The sequence below is a fragment of the Rhipicephalus microplus genome, chromosome 5, assembly GCF_043290135.1.
Source record: "Rhipicephalus microplus isolate Deutch F79 chromosome 5, USDA_Rmic, whole genome shotgun sequence".
NCBI classification, from domain to species: Eukaryota; Metazoa; Arthropoda; class Arachnida; order Ixodida; family Ixodidae; genus Rhipicephalus; species Rhipicephalus microplus.
Window position 1 is genome coordinate 41,795,709 of NC_134704.1, and position 17,717 is coordinate 41,813,425.

The window sequence follows — 17,717 nt, forward strand, 5'->3', positions numbered from 1 at the left end:
ATATTCATAAGGCGGGAAATACCTCACGTCGCCTTACCAGTGCAAGACCTCTGTTCCAACTCACTGGAAGTCGCTGCTGTGCAAGTGTGCCTGGGAAACTGAAAACTGAGTGTGGTATCTGTGTACATAAGCTCACGAAAAAAGGTCTCCATGGAGACTTACCTAAAGGACCTTTGCACTCGATGTCCCGCTCCTCGAATAATCTGTGGTGATTTTAACGCGCACCATCCACTCTGGGGAGATTCGCAGATATGTTGCAAAGCAAGCGAGCAGCAACTTCGTTGCTGAAACTGCCCGACCATTTTCCTGCTCCTGACTTGAAATTGAATAACCTCTGCGCAACACGTAGACGGGCGGAGCGGAAAATAATAACAAAAGGAAATTCGTCTGCGAAAACTGAATATATTAGTATAAACGCTGCGATTCGACGCCATACAAAAAATTAAGACGAAATCAATGGGCCGCTTTCTGTGAGAGTTTATCAACGTTTACGCCCTTGACAAAGATATGGGCAGTAATAAATAGTCTTACTGGGAAGATCCGAACACACAGGCCATTCGAAGCACTCGTTTTGAAACAAGGGATAGATTTGTAAACCCTTGCAGAGGATTTCACAGACGTGTGCACATCTGGTAGTTCAGCAGGAGCGGCGATTCCTCTGTCACCCCAGTTTTTTCACACGATGGATATGCCATTCACCTTTCGAGAGCTGGATATGGCACTTAGCAAATTAAGAAGACGCTGTGCCGTGGGTCCCGATTTGATCAGCAATCAAATGCTGACAAATCTACCATATGAGCAAAAAAGAGCCCTTTTGGACATATTTAATCATGTCTGGAGCACGGGAGAGATTCCATTTGTTTGGAAGACAGCATGGGTGGTGCCAGTCCTAAAGTCCGAAAAGGATCCCGTGAGCCTTGCGTCATATCGACCGGTATCTCTTACATCATGCGTATCTAAGTTGATGGAAAGATTAATATGTACAAGATAAACTTGGTACCTTGAACAAGGAAGATGATGGCCATCGTGTATGACCGGATTTCGCCCACGACTGAGTGCCCAGGACAGTGTTATGGACCTATTAAGCCACATCGAGCACCACCACGTCAGCGGACTCTCGACACTCGCCGTCTTCATGGAAACTCACCGTCTTCATATGCCAAGGCATATGATTGTGTGCTTCAGGCAAGCATCGTGAACGGGCTCCAAGCCATGGGTGTGTCAGGAAATGCTCTTCGGTTCGTACATGAATTTCTCAGAGATTGCTGTGTCCGTGTTAAGCTTGGAAATGTAACGAGCGAAGAGAGATGCGTTTCCCTCGGCGTCCCACAAGGAAGTGTTTTATCTCCCTTGCTTTTTAACGCTGCCATGGCCAGCCTTCCCGACACTCTACACTTAGCTCTGAAAGCAGTTAAAATATCCATCTACGCCAATGACATCTGTATTTGGATCTCAGGGTACCAGCACAAACGTTTGGCCCGCATAGCACAGAGCGCTATTTCAATCATTGAGCGTCACTTGTTGACACTTGGCCTATCTTTATCAGCGGAAAAATTGGCCTTCATGCTCTTCCCGGGAGCGCGACGGAAGTCAACACGTCTGTCGCTGAATATTCGAGGCCACTCAATTCCCTGTGCAACAAGGGTCCGTTTCCTGGGTATTACCATCGACAACAAGCTATTATGGCGACGTGCGGTTGATGGTATAGTCACTGCATCAGTGCAAAGGATCAACGCTCTTCGTCGCATGGCAGGGGTCCGTTGGGGCAACAATCCTATGTCCATGCTTAAATTGAATGATGCGCTTATAACAAGCCGCATTCTTTATCAGCTGCCCCTGATGTCACCATCACCAAGCCAGTTCGAACGCCTAGAGGCAGTGCACAGAAAGGGTCTTCGCTTGGCGATGGGAGTCCCTCAGGCGGCTTCAAACACGAAGGTCACCAATGAAGCGGAGTCTCTTCCGCTCCGCCTTTTGGCGTCTCAAACCTTATTCACACAGCTGTCAAGACTGGGTGAGTCCTTCGCAGGCACGGCGCTTCTTTGGCGGCTAAGAGCAAGAACTGGCTCACATTTCAACGCGGCACTAAGCACATTTCAATATTTAGGCTTGAAACTGCCTAAACGGTGCCCTATGGACCCGCCATGGTCTTTTGTGGATGTTGTGTGTAACTTCAGCGTACCCAATCTACCAGCGAAGGGCACCATTCCAGCCACGGAAGCAAAATTTCTTGCGCTGGACCACTTGAGCACCATGTACCGCAGCCACCTACAAGTGTACAGGGACGGATCAGTGTGCACACAAACGGATAGCTGCGTAGCGGCTTTCTGCATACCCTGCCTTGGCGCGCCATGGTCGGGCCGCCTGGATCGCGTGGTTTCGTCCACAACGGTAGAAAGCGCTGCAATCATGGCGGCTTTGCGAAAATTGCGATCCTTTTATGCACCAGATGTTGTAGTGCTGACGAACTCCAAATCGGCGCTACAAAGACTGCATCGTGGCCTACCTCAAGAAAAGTTCACCAGGCAATCTCTGGCACTAATCAAACACCTAAAGGGCAAGAGTTTTAATATAAAGTTCCAGTGGATCCCATCCCACGTTGCCATTGAGGGCAATGAAAAGGCTGATGCCCTTGCATGCGAAGCACGTACATCGTTTCCAAAAGTAAGAACTCCCAAGACTTACCAGAACAACAAAGATGTGATACGCAATCATTTCAAGACGATCTACAAGTTTCCACACCAAGCATGTGTAATTCATGGACTTTCTCGTGAAGAAGCCACGCTGTTGTACCGCATAAGAACCGGCTCCGCATACACCCCGGCCTGGTCATTCAAGATTGGGAGATACGCTTCTTCGTTCTGTGCCTTCTGTGGTGACATCGGAGATATTGAACATTTCATTTGGCTTTGCCCACAGTTTGATGTGCAAAGAGCAGCGATGATCCGCACCTTCGAAAAGGCCGTCATAGGCACCGGACAGTTGATGACATCATCTTTCCTGAAGGACTCGTGGCAACTAGGAGGAACGTGCAACGAATTTTGTTGGTCTTCCTGTGAGACACTGGGCTGTCTGACACATGTCGACTTTTTCCAAATTCAGGAGATGCTCAGGCAGAACAATTGCCGGCCATGCAGGCCAGGCTAACCCCGCCTGCTGCAACACCACCACCACCACCACCGAAGATGGCATGCAATGAATAACTGAGAGGAGACCTCATTAAAAGAAAGAAGTAATGTTAGCTTGAAACCACGGCTTCATTTCATTATTTGTTCGTCCTTACACATTGATTGAGCATGCCTGATATACTCATTGCCTTTCCTTGGAAGCATCTACGTGTAGCATTGAGCTATACCTGACCGAGATGAAGTGCTTTTTTTGAAAGCAGTGATAAGAATGGGTTTGAATATTAGCTAGTGCATATAAGGCCACGGTATTGTTCAACTTCATGAGAAAACGAGACATTTCTGGAATCTGTGTAAGAGGACATACTTTGGTCTGATTATAATTAGCCATTCAGTTTCACGGTACCAGGGTTGCAGTGCGAAATGGACTGGAAGCATAAAGAAGTCACGAGTGGTAGTGTACTACCACAGTGCCATTGCTAAGATATGCACAGCTGGCATGACCAATGATGGAATTGAATTTCATAGATGTGTAAGAAAGTGACGTGGATTAGAAAGATAACTGCACAAGAAAAGAAAATTGAGCAGACCATGTAAAGGCCAGAACTGCCGCTTGCTAGATGCTGCTACTCTGATCTAGAGAAAAGGAGCATTGAGGAAAAAGGAAAATGATGTACAGAACAGGTATACAAGCTGAAAAAATTGGTGCGGACATCGTTTCAGAAAGAGTAGGAAGAAAAGGGATGCTTACTGACAGATACCAAGCAACTAGTATGTCGCGTTAAAAGACCTGGAAATTTACTCTGATCTAGAGAAAAGGAGCATTGAGGAAAAGGAAAAATGATGTACATAACAGGTATACAAGCTGAAAAAATTGGTGCGGACATCGTTTCAGAAAGAGTAGGAAGAAAAGAGATATTACTGACAGATACCAAGCAACTAGTATGTCGCGTTACAGGACCTGGAAATTTACTCACATAGGATGAACTTCAGTTGGAGGTAGTTGAAGAAGGGCGGTGGAGGCATTGATTCTACAGTGGGCGTAAGATATACTGCCGATGTTACTAATGTAGCCTCGTTGCTAAGGCGCAATCTAGAGCTTGTTGGTTAAGAAAACCTATCATACAATATCGATGTGTACAAAGATGCACCAAGACGGGCGCCATGTGTGAAACGCCTACATGTAGCTTCATAGACCATATTTCCAGCGTCACTATGGCTAGTGCCAAGGTCTGAAATGATAAAGGCAGTCAAGATGGTAGCCTTATTTTGGCCTTGTATGCTGGCCGATGCCCTAAAGGCACGTGCACTATGTTACTTGCTCCATTGTATATTTTCGGTGCGCAGCTCTGTCGTTCTCAGGCATAATCTTCAAGACCCAATCTGAGGCAAGTAATTGGAGCGATCCTCAGCAAGTGTTCTGGCTGCTGGCTGGAAAGAGACTACTTTATTTGTAAACCGGTATGCGTACACAGACGTGTGTGCAGTAAAATTTTGTATTTGCTGGAGTGTCTCCAGCATTACTATTGCACTAAAATTAGACATGCCACGCTGTCTGCAGCTATGCGGAGCAGAGGTCTTTTAAATTACTTCATTCAATTGTGTTTAAAGTCAACAGTTTAAACAAAACCACATCAGGTGGCTTTGCAATATTAGGACAGTGGTACACAATGCTAAAAAAAGGCAGGGTCGGCAGAGAAGCCGACAAACAAGGGGCACTATTCTGTCGAAGAAAGTCAACTGCGTTGACATCCTCAACACTTTTCTCAATTTTCGTTCGATGCACAGTTTTAATTTCAATATTTTGTTTGAGAAGTACCAATATAGTGCCGCTTTGTTAAAATGAATATTCCCAATGAAACTGAAAGTTTTTTTGGCAGCTCTTGTAATACCTCGCTTACAGCGGAGAGACGTGCAGCATTGCATAAGAAGTAAAGCTAACGGGCCAAGGGAAAAGCACCGGTTTTCTAGGCGTTTCCTGAATATTTCCAGATGCACTGAATTCTCTGAAAGCTCATGATTTCCTAAATAGGTGGACATCCCTTTTCTCAGTTTTAAGTGATGTAGTGTTTCTCTTTCAAACACAACCACATGTGTGTGTTAAACTTCCTTTAACCACTTTATACATGTTTATTGCTCTCACAGTCAAGAAAGCTTTTAAAGTATGTCTGCTTAATGACATCTGTACATCACTTACAGGGAGGTCTACCTATCCTCAACATCAGTCTTCCTTCACAGGCCTCTTTTCAGCTTCCTTGATCTTCACAAGACACAGTCCATGTTGGGTCACCTGGGTGTCCACGTCTACCGAGCCTTCTAACAAGACGACAAACAGACATGCTTTCCTGCAGCTGCGATAGATCTTTCTCAAAAGCTTGTCCACTTCTGCTACCTTTTCTTCGCTCAGTTGTCCACTGTCGTCCAGAGCCTGGAGCCCTGCCATGACAATCTGGTTAGTTTCCATAAGAGATTTCACATTTTGCGCGACTTTCGAATTGCTGCTCGCCTCTGTGTGCGGAGTGGCTTTGAGCACAAACTTTGGGTACTTGTCGAGGACTTCCTTGTTACCAACAAGGTGCACTTTCCTCCTGTTCTCTCTTTTGTGGAGGTAGTAGAACAGGTTGCTTACGGCACCCCGGAAGTCGGTTTGCAGCTTCTGGCGACACCAGGCCAACGTCGACAACGATTTTTTTTTCTTGTCGTGCCGTTCTGGGTTTTTGGCGGATGTCACGGTTGCACTGGTGGATCCAAGACAACTGAGTTCTGGGTTTTTAGCGGATGTCACGGTTGCACTGGTGGATCCAAGCTCTGTTTCATCATGTACATCAATGGGGATAGGTTCGTATCTGACCTTCTTAGAAGCTTCGCTTGTGCTTTGATCTAACATGTTTTCCTTGTCGTAAACATAAACTTTAAATGGCCTCCTTTTGTCATACGTTTCAAATGCTTTATTGATGATTTGCTCTTGCATTTCTTGAAGAACCAAGTCTCCATAAAAGAGACCCTGTTTGAGCCTATGCTTGACAAGCCGAAGACTAGCCGTGGCGTCCTCTGCGGAACAGTGGCCATCGGTGCCTGTTTGGATTTCCTCCCCGAGAAAAGTGCTGGTCAGTGTCTTGAGCTTTGTCTTGATTCGCCTCATTCCAGTGACGTTGTAGATGACACTGGAATCGATCACGTACGGATGTATCAAGTGTAGCGCGTGCAAGTCAAAGTTTAACGACTGCCCAACAAGGATGGCATCGCTGGGCAAAAGGTCCGATATTGCTTTCTGGACGTCTTCGATGCGTGTCCAAACCGGGTCCAGCATTTCTTTTGTTATGCCACTGAACTGGGTGAGGTAGTTAATGATTTTGTTTCGAGGTTTAACCAGTTCATCGAGCAGCACTTTTTCGTCTTCATCAACCATGGTGACTCGGGTGAGCTCGTTGACTCTGGCTGTTGTCAAGCACATCTCGCAATCCAATCCAAACATGCGGGAGCTACAAAGAGAAAAAAATAGCAGGCTCCAGTCAAAGATTTGCATATATCCAAACATTCCATTTAAGCATTGCTTTCTGACCATGCTTAAAAAGTGTTTAGGTGTAACCTTTTCAGGCTACACCTGAACACTTTTTAAGCATGGTCAGAAAATGCTGCTGATCAGTAGCTGACACTGCTGAGAACATGGGAGCCAAACACTACAGCGCAGCATGCAGCCTGGAATTTACAATTAATTTTCAAAAGGGAAAGTTGGGCTAATTGGCTGTCCCAATAATTTTGAAAGTTAGAAATCACTCATTCTTCTCTTGAAAAATGATGCCACAAACTTAAATGGCCAGGTCGTAAACCCAAAGCCCGCGACCACTGGCTGATTTCAGCTTCGCGAGGTCATGACGCATGCTGACAAATGAACACTAGTCATCTCCCGAAACTATTGCGTAGTTTTCAGCGCACTCACAAGTACAAAAGGAGAGAAGCGGCCAAGGCATGTAACAGATGACTAAACTCTGCTCGTATTTGACAGATTACAAAAATTTTGGGGACAGTTGATTCATGAGGCGATAAACTACATCAATAAAGTCACTGGACGATTATTTGGAAAAGTGTTGCAGGGCCCCTTTAAGGAACAAGAAGAGAACAGAGAGGGTTGGGAGCTAATAGGTGTTAAGGATAGACATCTTAGTCAAAATTAAGAAGCAGAAATGGACATGGGCACATAGCGTGAAGGCAAGATAACCACCAGTCATTAATGGCAAATTCCATTGAGAGAACAGGAGAGGAGTGAAAGGCAGAGCACTGAGTGCAGGGCCACTCAACCTGCCACTCGAATAAGGCACGCTCCTGGAGAGCAGGTGAGAGGGTGACGAGTGGGGAGGTCATGTGATCGAAACATTCCAAGCCCTGGCGTATTCTCAGAGGGGCAGTCAGTCACTTGTTCTTCGTTATCCTACCCACTTACGGATTATGCACTGTAAGTGGGGTAACGCATAGTATATTTGTGCAACAACGCATTCGGCAGGTGCCCAGCTGTCATTGTCGCCAACCGTACAAAGCAGCAGAACAGTGGTTTCAAACTACACATGTTTGCTACCATTGCCGCTGCACTGCCCTTCTAGTACACTGTAGCCGCACTCGCCAGCTGAAGAAAAATTAGGGGCAGTGACGTTCAAAGGCAACATGACTCGTCGTACTGCATCTGCTATGCTTTTCAGGCGAGAGCACTGCAAACTGCACCCAGCGGATCGCGGCCCGGCAAAAGCACTCTCGCTCTACCAATGGATAACAGTGCTCCTGTATCTGTTCGACCACTGAAACACGCTGGCTCGGAAGAGAGCACTATCAGCGTGCTTTTGAGTGCTCCTGCTCTCCCAGTGTAATTCACCATAAGAGTAACAGAATGGATTCCAAAAGAAAGAAAGCACACAAGGGGAAGATAGGAAGTTGGGTGGGCAGATGCAAAAAGTGTATTGCGGGGGTAACGCGGCCGCAGCCATAGATTTTTCTAAAATTAACTAGAGGGGATATTGGTGCTACAGTCATGGGAATGATGAGCAGTACACAGATTTGCCTAGTCTTTGTTCTTGTGGGCCTCAAACAAACTTGTAGCTTCGTTTATTGCTGTGTTTTGGTTTTGTTCCGAATGAAAGATTGGACGGTCAAAAACTTTGTGGGCCAATTTGAAATAATGAGCTTAAAAGATTAACGTAGTGTAGTGCAACTGCTGAACATTTGCGGATTGTCGTTTTGTGACAAAGTAACTTCAAGCCACACAAAGCCTACCAGAGCCAGAAATAGGAAAATTAGACAAATCCGTGCACTACCCATCAATCTCTTGCTCCCTGAAGTGCTGAGTATGGCAGCTCCCATAGACACTAGCGCCAGAGTTCCTTCTGGTGTATTTATAGGAAACTCTATGGCCATCAGAAAAATTTATGGAAACTCTATCGAGAACTCTATGGGCATAGTCAGGTTGATGATGATGATGATAAAACATTTCAAATGAAGCATTTGGGACATGACAACAGCAGAGATTACGAGACAACAAAGGCGGACCTTAATGCAGTCGAGAGTTCAGTGGCTCTATATATGTAATTCTAAAGGGTCAGTACAAAAAGCGAGGAACAACTTTTGGAGTGCACTCTTTTATTTTCCTCTGTTATGGTAAAACTGTGGCTGAATTTATGTATTAATATGGGGGGCCAGGCTTTCGGACACTGGCAAGGCACGAAGCTCAGCACTTCACACTACTTGATAGTGCACTGTACCATTCATTCCAAGCTGACACTGTATGTATAAACAGCTATAAAATGATTATTGTCATTCATAGGCCGATCGGTATTAGTTTTTCATAAAGTGACTATATTTCACAGCCTCCAAAATGAGATGTGGAGTTGCAGAATGACGGAAGGAAGAACATGGTCATATACCTTAAAATCCTGAGCAAGTAGTCCCCACCATTTTCACCGTTTCATTCACTGTTAGCCTGATGAGAGAGAATGGAAATAGTGAATACATACGTATTTAATAAAGCAGTGCATTCGAAGCATGGATGTGCACTCTCTAATTTTAGCGGCTCTTCCACCATGATGTTGAATTTGGATCGATGACCGAGCAAGCACATATGAAAATGGAATTAGACAGTCCATTTTTAAACAGTCTATGCACTGTCTAATGGCAGATTCGGTTGGGAGAGCCGAAGCACTCAAAAGCCCGCCGAAAATGTTCTCTTCAGAGCTGGCGTGTTTCAGTGGTCGAACAGGAGTACGAGCATAGTCGTCTATTGGTAGACTGAGAGTGCTTTTGCTGCGCCGAGAGCAGCCAGGAGCAGTTTGTAGCACTCTCGCGTGAGAAGTAGAGCAGGCACAATCAAGGAGTGGCATATGACCTTGGAACGCCAGTCTCCAAAATTTTCTTCCACCGGTGAGTGCGGCGACAATGGCAGCGACCACGTGTAGTTTGTCACCGCTGTTTTGTACTGGTGGCGACGACAACTGGACGTCGGCCGAGTGCGTTGTTGCACAAACATACCATGTATTAGGATATTGAAGAACATGCGACAGACCGATTTAACACGTATTTTTCCGCTGCCCCACAGAAAATGCTGGGGCTTGGAATGTTTCAATGACATGGTTTCCCAACTCATCACCCTCTCATCTGCTCTCCAAGAGTATTCTGCATTCAAGAGGCAGATCGATTGACCCTGTGCTCGGCGCTTTGCCTTCTCCCCCTCACTGCATTACCCCTCTACTCCCATTCTCTCAATAGAATTCGACATAAATTCATTTTTGTAAGGTGCAGTGTCTCCTCTGAATCTTGTTGGATTATCCTTCATTGTAGGGGGGAATCGCTTGCTCGGAATTTCATGTTAGTTCAAATAGCAAGGCTTAGAGTAAGTGCGGGCGGTGTGCGCAAATACTTTGGAGCACGCACCAAAGGAATCGGGCGAACCTTACTACCGAGTGCAGCGGATGCAAGGAAAAGTGAGGACATTAGAGGCAGAGAATGGAGTGAAGAGGGACGGAGAGAGCTGGGGAAAGAGGTTAGAACCTCAGGCAGGAGAGAGCAAAGCCTAGCAAAACTAGGAGTGCTGAGGCGAGGAGCTGGGAAGGAGGAGGAATGGGGGCATTAAGCTCTGATTGGCAAAGTGGAGAGGAGAAAGGAAATGAAGTGGAAATGAAAAATGGGGATGCAGAGAAGAATATTTATATAAAGCAGAATTAAATTCTGAGGTGGGATTTTTAACTCCGGTATCTATGGTTTGAGGCGAGCATTTGAAACAGCTATCTAGGCACAGTGACTGAACTGTGGGAACGATATGATTATATGGAACCATATAATTATGGGTGACAGAATGAGAAAAATAATGCAGAGAAAAGAACTTAGACAGCAAGTGATCGAAAGAAATAGAGAAATAATGAGAAAGGATGAGCATAGCCCAGCAGAGTATAGTAGACGGGGGTGCGATGGCCGAGCTAGCTGACCATGACTGCGAGCTGGCTTTCGGTTTGAAAGTGGGACGAAACCCCTCCCCTGGAGCAATTTGGCGAGAGAGCAGGACCTCAGCTGCAAAAGCAGGCAAGTCCCGCCTATTAGAAACGTCTGGTCACTTTAGTTTTTCATGGTTTTGGGTACAAAAGCTGTGTAAGAGGTCATGAGATCTAAATAATTCATTACGCCTTAATGACTGAAGATTGTAGGCTCGGACCTTACTAGTAGCAAGCTGTCTTTTCGTATGCTTTACTTTTTTTCACATCTGTGTCACAATTACTATGACACACAATTAACATCCGTACAATTAAAATCATCTATACCTTCCTTGGCTTTCTTATGTGCTGGTTTTTCAATAGGTTGTGTCAAAAAAAGAATGGAGTCCTGCAAATCAGCTTGCTTCTATATTCATCAGGAAACTTGCGGTGCCGCTTGACAACATATTTCCTTTGAAACGCATAAACACCTTCATGCGAGTACAAGCTGGCCGTTATAGTAAAGTAAAAGGTAAACAGGACTTCAAATAATAGTCTCAAAGTTCAGAAAAAAAAAAAAACTTTAACAGCAAGACTGTTCAGCCAATCATTCCCTGTTTACGCTGTACAAAAAAAAAAAAACTATCATTAAAAATGGGCATGCATCACAGAAACTGGGCAGATCCCACTGCTGATGACTGGTACACTGAAAATAAAAAGGGTGACAGTGAACTGATGAAATGGGCATGTTCCACAGAAATTTTGGCAGCCTATGAGAAAAGTACCATCAACATAAATGGGTATGTGCCAAACACCTGTAGACTATGTCCATGGACAGTGCTCATGTGTTATAAGCACTATAGTGTATGCATCCACATCAAATAAAATTACAGGGTAGTCAGCCGGTCTGAGAACTGGCTAACCTCCCTGTCCTTCCTCCTCCTCAAATAAAATCTGAACAGCGGCAAGCACACGCAACGGTACAGTGCGCACCATCCAGTTACCATTAACAGGTGCGTGCATCCTGTTCGACAGCTCTGCGCACATACGTGTGCCAGTCTATAGAGATAAGTGGATGGTGCGCACTAAACCGTTGTGAAAGCTTCCTGGTGTTCGGGTTTCATTTGATGCGAATAGTACATAGTGACCTTGATTATTCTTTTCTTCTTAATTTTTTTTTCACGTCTGTATGTGCATCTTGTACATTACTACCATTATGTTGGGATAGCCAGCTCCAATGTAGCCGGAGTTCTCATAGTTTTCCGTAAGTAAATAAATAAAATAAATAAATCAATAAAAGGGGTACGTGCCCCAAAATCGGGTGAATTCCATCACACACAACTTTCACTAAACAGGAAGACAACACGTTAGCCCAACAAATGGCTAGCACGTTACCATACTCACACTACTGATTGATTTGTGGGGTTTAACGTCCCAAAACCACCATATGATTATGAGAGACGCCGTAGTGGAGGACTTCGGAAATTTTGACCACCTGGGGTTCTTTAACGTGCACCCAGATCTGAGCACACGGGCCTACGACATTTCCGCCTCCATCGGAAATGCAGCCACCGCAGCCGGGATTTGAACCCGCGACCTGCGGGTCAGCAGCCGAGTACCTTAGCCACTAGACCACCGCGGCGGGGCATATACTCACACTACTATCACGTGAAATGTTGTGGTTATAAAAGTTGGTGTATAGCTCGTGCCTAACCAAGCACTGTCTGAAAATAAATTGCACTTTCAAGGAAGAAGCCGTGATCTGAGAAGCAAGGCTTGCCGCTACGTGGGAACGGAAACAGTGTCGCATGGATCCAGAATATCGTACAAAAAAAAACAAAATAGAAGAGACTGGGTCGGTGTGAAGATTTCAAATACAGCTAAGTTCAAGCCAAGTTTGAGTAAAAGTTTACCATCACTTTAGCCAAGTACACTCTAAGTTAAAGCAAGTGTTTTAGGAAAAAGTCCTGCCTACATACAACAATAAGCTCGAGACCAATCAGCTTCATTGTGTATCGAGCACCTCACGGCTTTGGGCAACCTTTGAGCCATTTATGCAGGTGTTTGTTCCTTTGTTGGACACTACGGCTGGTATAGCATAAGGTCCACTAATAGTTGCTTAAAAAGTAATCAAGTAATAATCAAGTAAATTAAAATTAATTTAAGTAAAAGAAAAAAAAATGCCCCATCTGTCTGTGGTTTCAGATTGTATCGACAAAAAGGGTGATTTTTTTTTCTCTACTTTAATTCGCATCATTACTGTACTGCAATTAAAAACAATAGTGTCTCAGATGCTTTCACTATTTGTGTGCTCAGATTTGGGTGCACGTTAAAGAACAGCAGGCGGTCGAAGTTTCCGGAGTCCTTCACTACGGCATCTGTCGTAATCATAAGGTGGTTTTGGGACGTTAAGCCCCACATATCAATCAGATGCTTACCCTGGCCTGATTGTCTGTTGGATTAATCTGGTTGTGGATAACCCAGAAGTTCTGCCCTTTCTAAAAAACGTGACCAGACGCACACATTAAAACTGAAGTCAGTAGTAACACATAAGCCTTCAGTTCTATCACGGTGTTCCACACTACAGCATTCAAGCCATACTCACTTATGGTTTACGGGCGTGTAAAAGTTCTTCGTATAGACGTAATCTTCCGTGTTGTTCGCCCTGATCAGAGGATAGCCTTCTGTCAGCATCTGAACAGGGCTCAACAGAAGAAACGTACGGGGCATCTCAATAGATGAGAGCAGGTCTTCGCCTTTGCTCGGAGTTACATCTGTTGCGGGAAACCTTTCAGGTAAATTGCTACCAACAGGCGGCTGAGACTTTGCGTTTGTGTCGGTATTCTCTCCACGCACATCTACCACGAGTTCTTGTGCTGGCGGGCCTACAGCCGTGGGGTCGCTGGTTTCGGGAGCACCTAGCGCGACGGTCGCTTCATTGCCGAGCCTCCTAATTGGAACGAACGCACCGTAGCATCTATAGACCGCGCCAGCAGCCTCGGCTGCCTCAAGGGAGCCAAAGTAGCAGCGCAGTTTGGTGCTGCAATTGATGCTGATCGGCACTTGCGTCAGTTCAGATTCGGTCGTAGCGCCGTAACACGCGGAGGGAATGACACGGACGCCTCCGTCGGGAAATGTGTTCCTGAGCTTCGTAAACTGTTGGGCACTCGCGCTGAGCCCGTCAGCCGTCAGTCCGCTCACGGTGATCACGACGATATGGCTGGTTTTCTCGTGTCGCAGGTATCGACACCACCGCGTCAGGATCGGGGTCTTTTGCCCCATCAGGGCCACGAGAAGCAGGGCTTGGATGTCCTGAAGGCACAGGGCGGTCTTGTCTTGCACGGCGTCCTCTTCGGCGGCGGTGTCGTCCGTTTCAGGCCACGACCATGCTGCCTTGTGGCCTTCATCGGTGAGAAAGAACTTGGGCATTTCCTTCCACGCACTTGGAAACGGCTGCTTCCTGGCCCGAAGCTCCGCCAGTTCGTCACTGAGTGCCTTGACCGGATCTGAAGGATGCGAGTTGTCGCGCTTCTTGTTTGCGGTGGCCGATTTCACGCTGGCTGACGACTTGTCTCCGCACAACTGCAAGAAAGCTTCAATCTTTTTTTTCTTAGACTCCATGCGCTTCAGTTTCTTGGAACTCAGCCCTATTCGCTTCTCAGTGTTTCCTTTTGACATTTTGACGGGAGCCATCGCGGCAGATTACACGAAGTACGACTCCCAGCAGGCCGAAGGCAGCCAGAGACACGTGGGTTGAGGCTTTTACGGATATCAAAGCACGCTTACGACTCGCAAGTCCATTCCACTTTGCGCTGGCGGCCGTTGTGCACTTGCGAACACGCGCGTGAGCAGAAAGTGACAGTACACACACAAATATCGTCTCGCGATAACCTACGCTTTAATATTTACACATGTTTACTACGCGACACGACATTTCCCACTCCGTGACATTTTTTTTTGCAATGTTTTCTTTACCGCATTACTTTAACAGGGTGTGCAAACGTTCTAAAGAACTCTGCCAAATTTGGTAATTTAACAACTCAAATGTTGTGTAATCTAAACAAAAAGCTCCAGTGGTATTGTTTAAATATTATAATTGTAACTTAAAATTTTATTGTATATGTTAAAACGCGGTAGCCTTTAGCATAAGCAGTAATGAAAGCGTGAAATTTGAGATCAAATTTTCGTGTCATAATCTTACTTAATTACGTTCTATAAAACTGTATTTGTAGCGATAATTCCGAAGTAATATAATTTAATGTGTGTATGTGTTGTAATAAAAACTCATTTGTCTTAGAGAATGCTTCAGCTATTTTAGCCAACATTTAGGCCAAACATCCATCACGTGCCACGCCGTGTTCAAGCTTTAGCCATGAGTCCACGTGCTCAAGTATCTGACCAGCGCGTGGATTAACATTGTAGTAGTTTACACGTGCTGTTACTCATACTTTGTCCGTGTTCGCTAAGCGATGAGTATGTCAGCTGCCGTACAGCTTCTCGACAAGATCGAGTGGACCGTCGTTCTTGGGGCAGACTTGTCCAACGAGCTTCAAGACGCACGTGATGTCGCCGAGCAAGACGAGTTCCTACGATTCCTCGTAAACTGCATTGTTCGAGGCGACTACGTGAGTGTGTTCGGTGATGATCGGACGAAGACATTGCTGCGCGTGTCGTCTTACATCAGCTGTACGCACGAGATAACGGAGAAGTGTAAGAAATACGTGGGCGGTGGTAGCCGGGCTCGACAATTGTGCGTGCTCCTAATCGGCGTGGCAGCGTTGAAGCTCTTCGTCCAGTGCAACTGGACGGGGCCCGCTGTAGAAGTCATTAACGACATTTTTCCCAACCCGGAATCTGACGAGTGCCGGCGCGCGTGTCTCAAAGCCCTCGAAGTGTCCGGCGAACCGCCGTACCACCTGGTAGAACAGGCACCTTTCCTAATCATCGCTGATGCCCTGCTTGTGAGCTGCAGCGGAATGCTTCGCGGCTGCTGTTCTGCTGACTGGTGGGCTTGGAGATGCGCCTACGCGCACCAGTTAGTTATGCTTGACCGATCGCAAAAACTGCACAGCGAGATATGCGACCGAATCGGCAAGGTTGAAAAGAACCTGCCTAGCCCCGATGAAGGAGAAGAGCAAAGGGAGTTAAGTATGCTGTTTTGCATCGAAGCAGCGTTATCATACGTGCATTATTTCGAAGTTAGAAATAGCCGTTCTTACTTGGACTTGGCGAAAAGTGTTTCGAATGTCGACTTTCAACTGACTGGAGCGCTCGGGAAGAGGACTTACCACCAGGAAAATGAGCTTCCACAGTTGCTACTTGAAGTGCGGCACAAAGAAAACGGTGACGACGGTACTGCGTTATCGGAAAGGGCGAATTGTTTCCCGAAAAATGCGCCGCTCAGAGACGACACTGTCATGAATGAGGTAAAGTTTAGTGCCAGCGCAGCCGCCGATGTTGCCTTAACGCCTGAGGAGGGCTGTTTGCTTCTGGCCGTATGCATCCTCAACAAGAGCATCAGTGCACCTGATGCTCTTAGAGACGAAGAAGTCATGGCATACATTGAAAGAGTGATTTCAATGCCTTGCTCGTGGCCGGTCCAGTTCAGTGCACTCTTTCAACGATGCAGGCTGGAACGGAATAACAGCCGACGAGTTGAGCGATCGATGACTCAACTGCAGTGCCTCGTTGATGCTGTTAAATCCCCAGAGCCTAATGCTGTTGTCAGGCAGGAGCTTTTTTTCTCTGTGGCTATGCCGGCCATCTGGGAAGTTGAAAAGGAGCTCGGAAACATTTTCTTTGCTCTAGGGGCTACGAAGAGCGCTCTTGATGTTTTCCTCAAATACGAGCTCTGGGAGGATGTCATCAACTGCTACACCAAGATAGGTCGCCGTGACCGAGCCGAGAAGGTTGTCAGGAAGTTGCTCGAAGAAGAGGAAACTGCGCACCTGTACTGCTTGCTGGGTGATGCTACACAGGACCCTGAGCACTACACAAAGGCCTGGGAGATATCGGGTCATACCAGTGCAAGGGCTCAGCGCTCGCTCGGCTTGTTCTATTACAACAAAAAGGAGTTCCAAGAAGCCATTCCGTATCTGCAAAAGTCGTCAGAGCTTAATGGAATACAGATGAACGTTTGGTTTGCCCTTGGGTATTCTGCCATGCAGGTTGAAAACTACGCTCTGTCTGTAAAGGCATACAAACGCGTGGTGAATCTAGACCCCGAAAGCTTTGAAGCATGGAACAACATGGCCAGCGCATACATCCGCATGGGAGACAAGCACAAGGCCTGGAAAGTTCTGCAGGAAGCACTGAAGTGTAGCTACGACAATTGGAGAGTGTGGGAAAACTACTTGCTGGTGTGCATGGACGTTGGAGCTTTCGAGGAGTGCATCACTTCTTGGCACAGACTGATAGACATAAAAGGCAAACACACCGACGGCAAGGTGGCAAAACTGTTGGTGAAGGTTGTGGCGGAAGGAATTCCAGACATCAATGGCAAACCGGGAACTCAATTGAGGTCCAGGTTGCTCGAGTTGTTTGGTAGAGTTACGTCAGGTGTTACCAATGATGCTGACATTTGGTACTCGTATGGGTCTCTCTACCAGCTTTTGAGTGAACAATCAAGCAGAACTACGGAGGACACTGAACGAATGTTACAGTTCTTTCAGAAATCATTCCGGTGTCATAATCAAAAGCCAAACTGGGAGAAAGATGTGGCAGCCTGTAAGGAGCATCTAATGCGCTCGAAGGACCTTCTGGACATTTACATTTCTGCAACAGAAAGTCTAAGTGACAAACTTCGCAAACACCAGCTGTTATCATCTGCTAGGATCACAGTGAAAGGTACCCTGTCAATTGTTCAGAACTACAAGGTCAACTATTCGTCAGAAATTCTCGATGAACTGGCACCAGCAATGAGTAGCCTTGCTGTGAAGTTAGATGAAGTTGCTTCACTCATCAACAATCTCATTTAAAAACACTCAATCTGTACACCCTGTGTGGTTGTAAATTTTAGTGTTGTGCTGTTTTTCACAAAACATTCGGGGGCTTTCCTACATGAAGATGCACTGTTGTGTTTCCTCTGGCAGTTGTTTGCCTTTGTGAAGATGTACACATTGTATAATACACTTCCATATTACTGTTA

At 46.1% G+C, this 17,717-nt stretch overlaps 2 protein-coding genes across 2 annotated transcripts; one reads left to right on the forward strand and one right to left on the reverse strand.

Annotated features, from left to right (window-relative positions):
- Positions 1–5,235: 5,235 nt before the first annotated feature.
- Positions 5,236–14,536, reverse strand: Rexo5 (RNA exonuclease 5). Its single transcript, XM_037425670.2, has 2 exons — positions 13,176–14,536; positions 5,236–6,607 (listed from the first exon to the last, which is right to left on the reverse strand). Exons 1-2 carry the CDS (start codon positions 14,261–14,263, stop codon positions 5,347–5,349), a joined length of 2,349 nt encoding a protein of 782 aa, XP_037281567.2. The 5' UTR covers positions 14,264–14,536; the 3' UTR covers positions 5,236–5,346.
- Positions 14,537–14,919: 383 nt separating this feature from the next.
- On the forward strand, positions 14,920–17,717 carry LOC119174660 (tetratricopeptide repeat protein 27). The gene has a single exon (XM_037425669.2). The coding sequence runs from the start codon at positions 15,040–15,042 to the stop codon at positions 17,545–17,547; it is 2,508 nt and encodes an 835-aa protein (XP_037281566.2). The 5' UTR covers positions 14,920–15,039; the 3' UTR covers positions 17,548–17,717.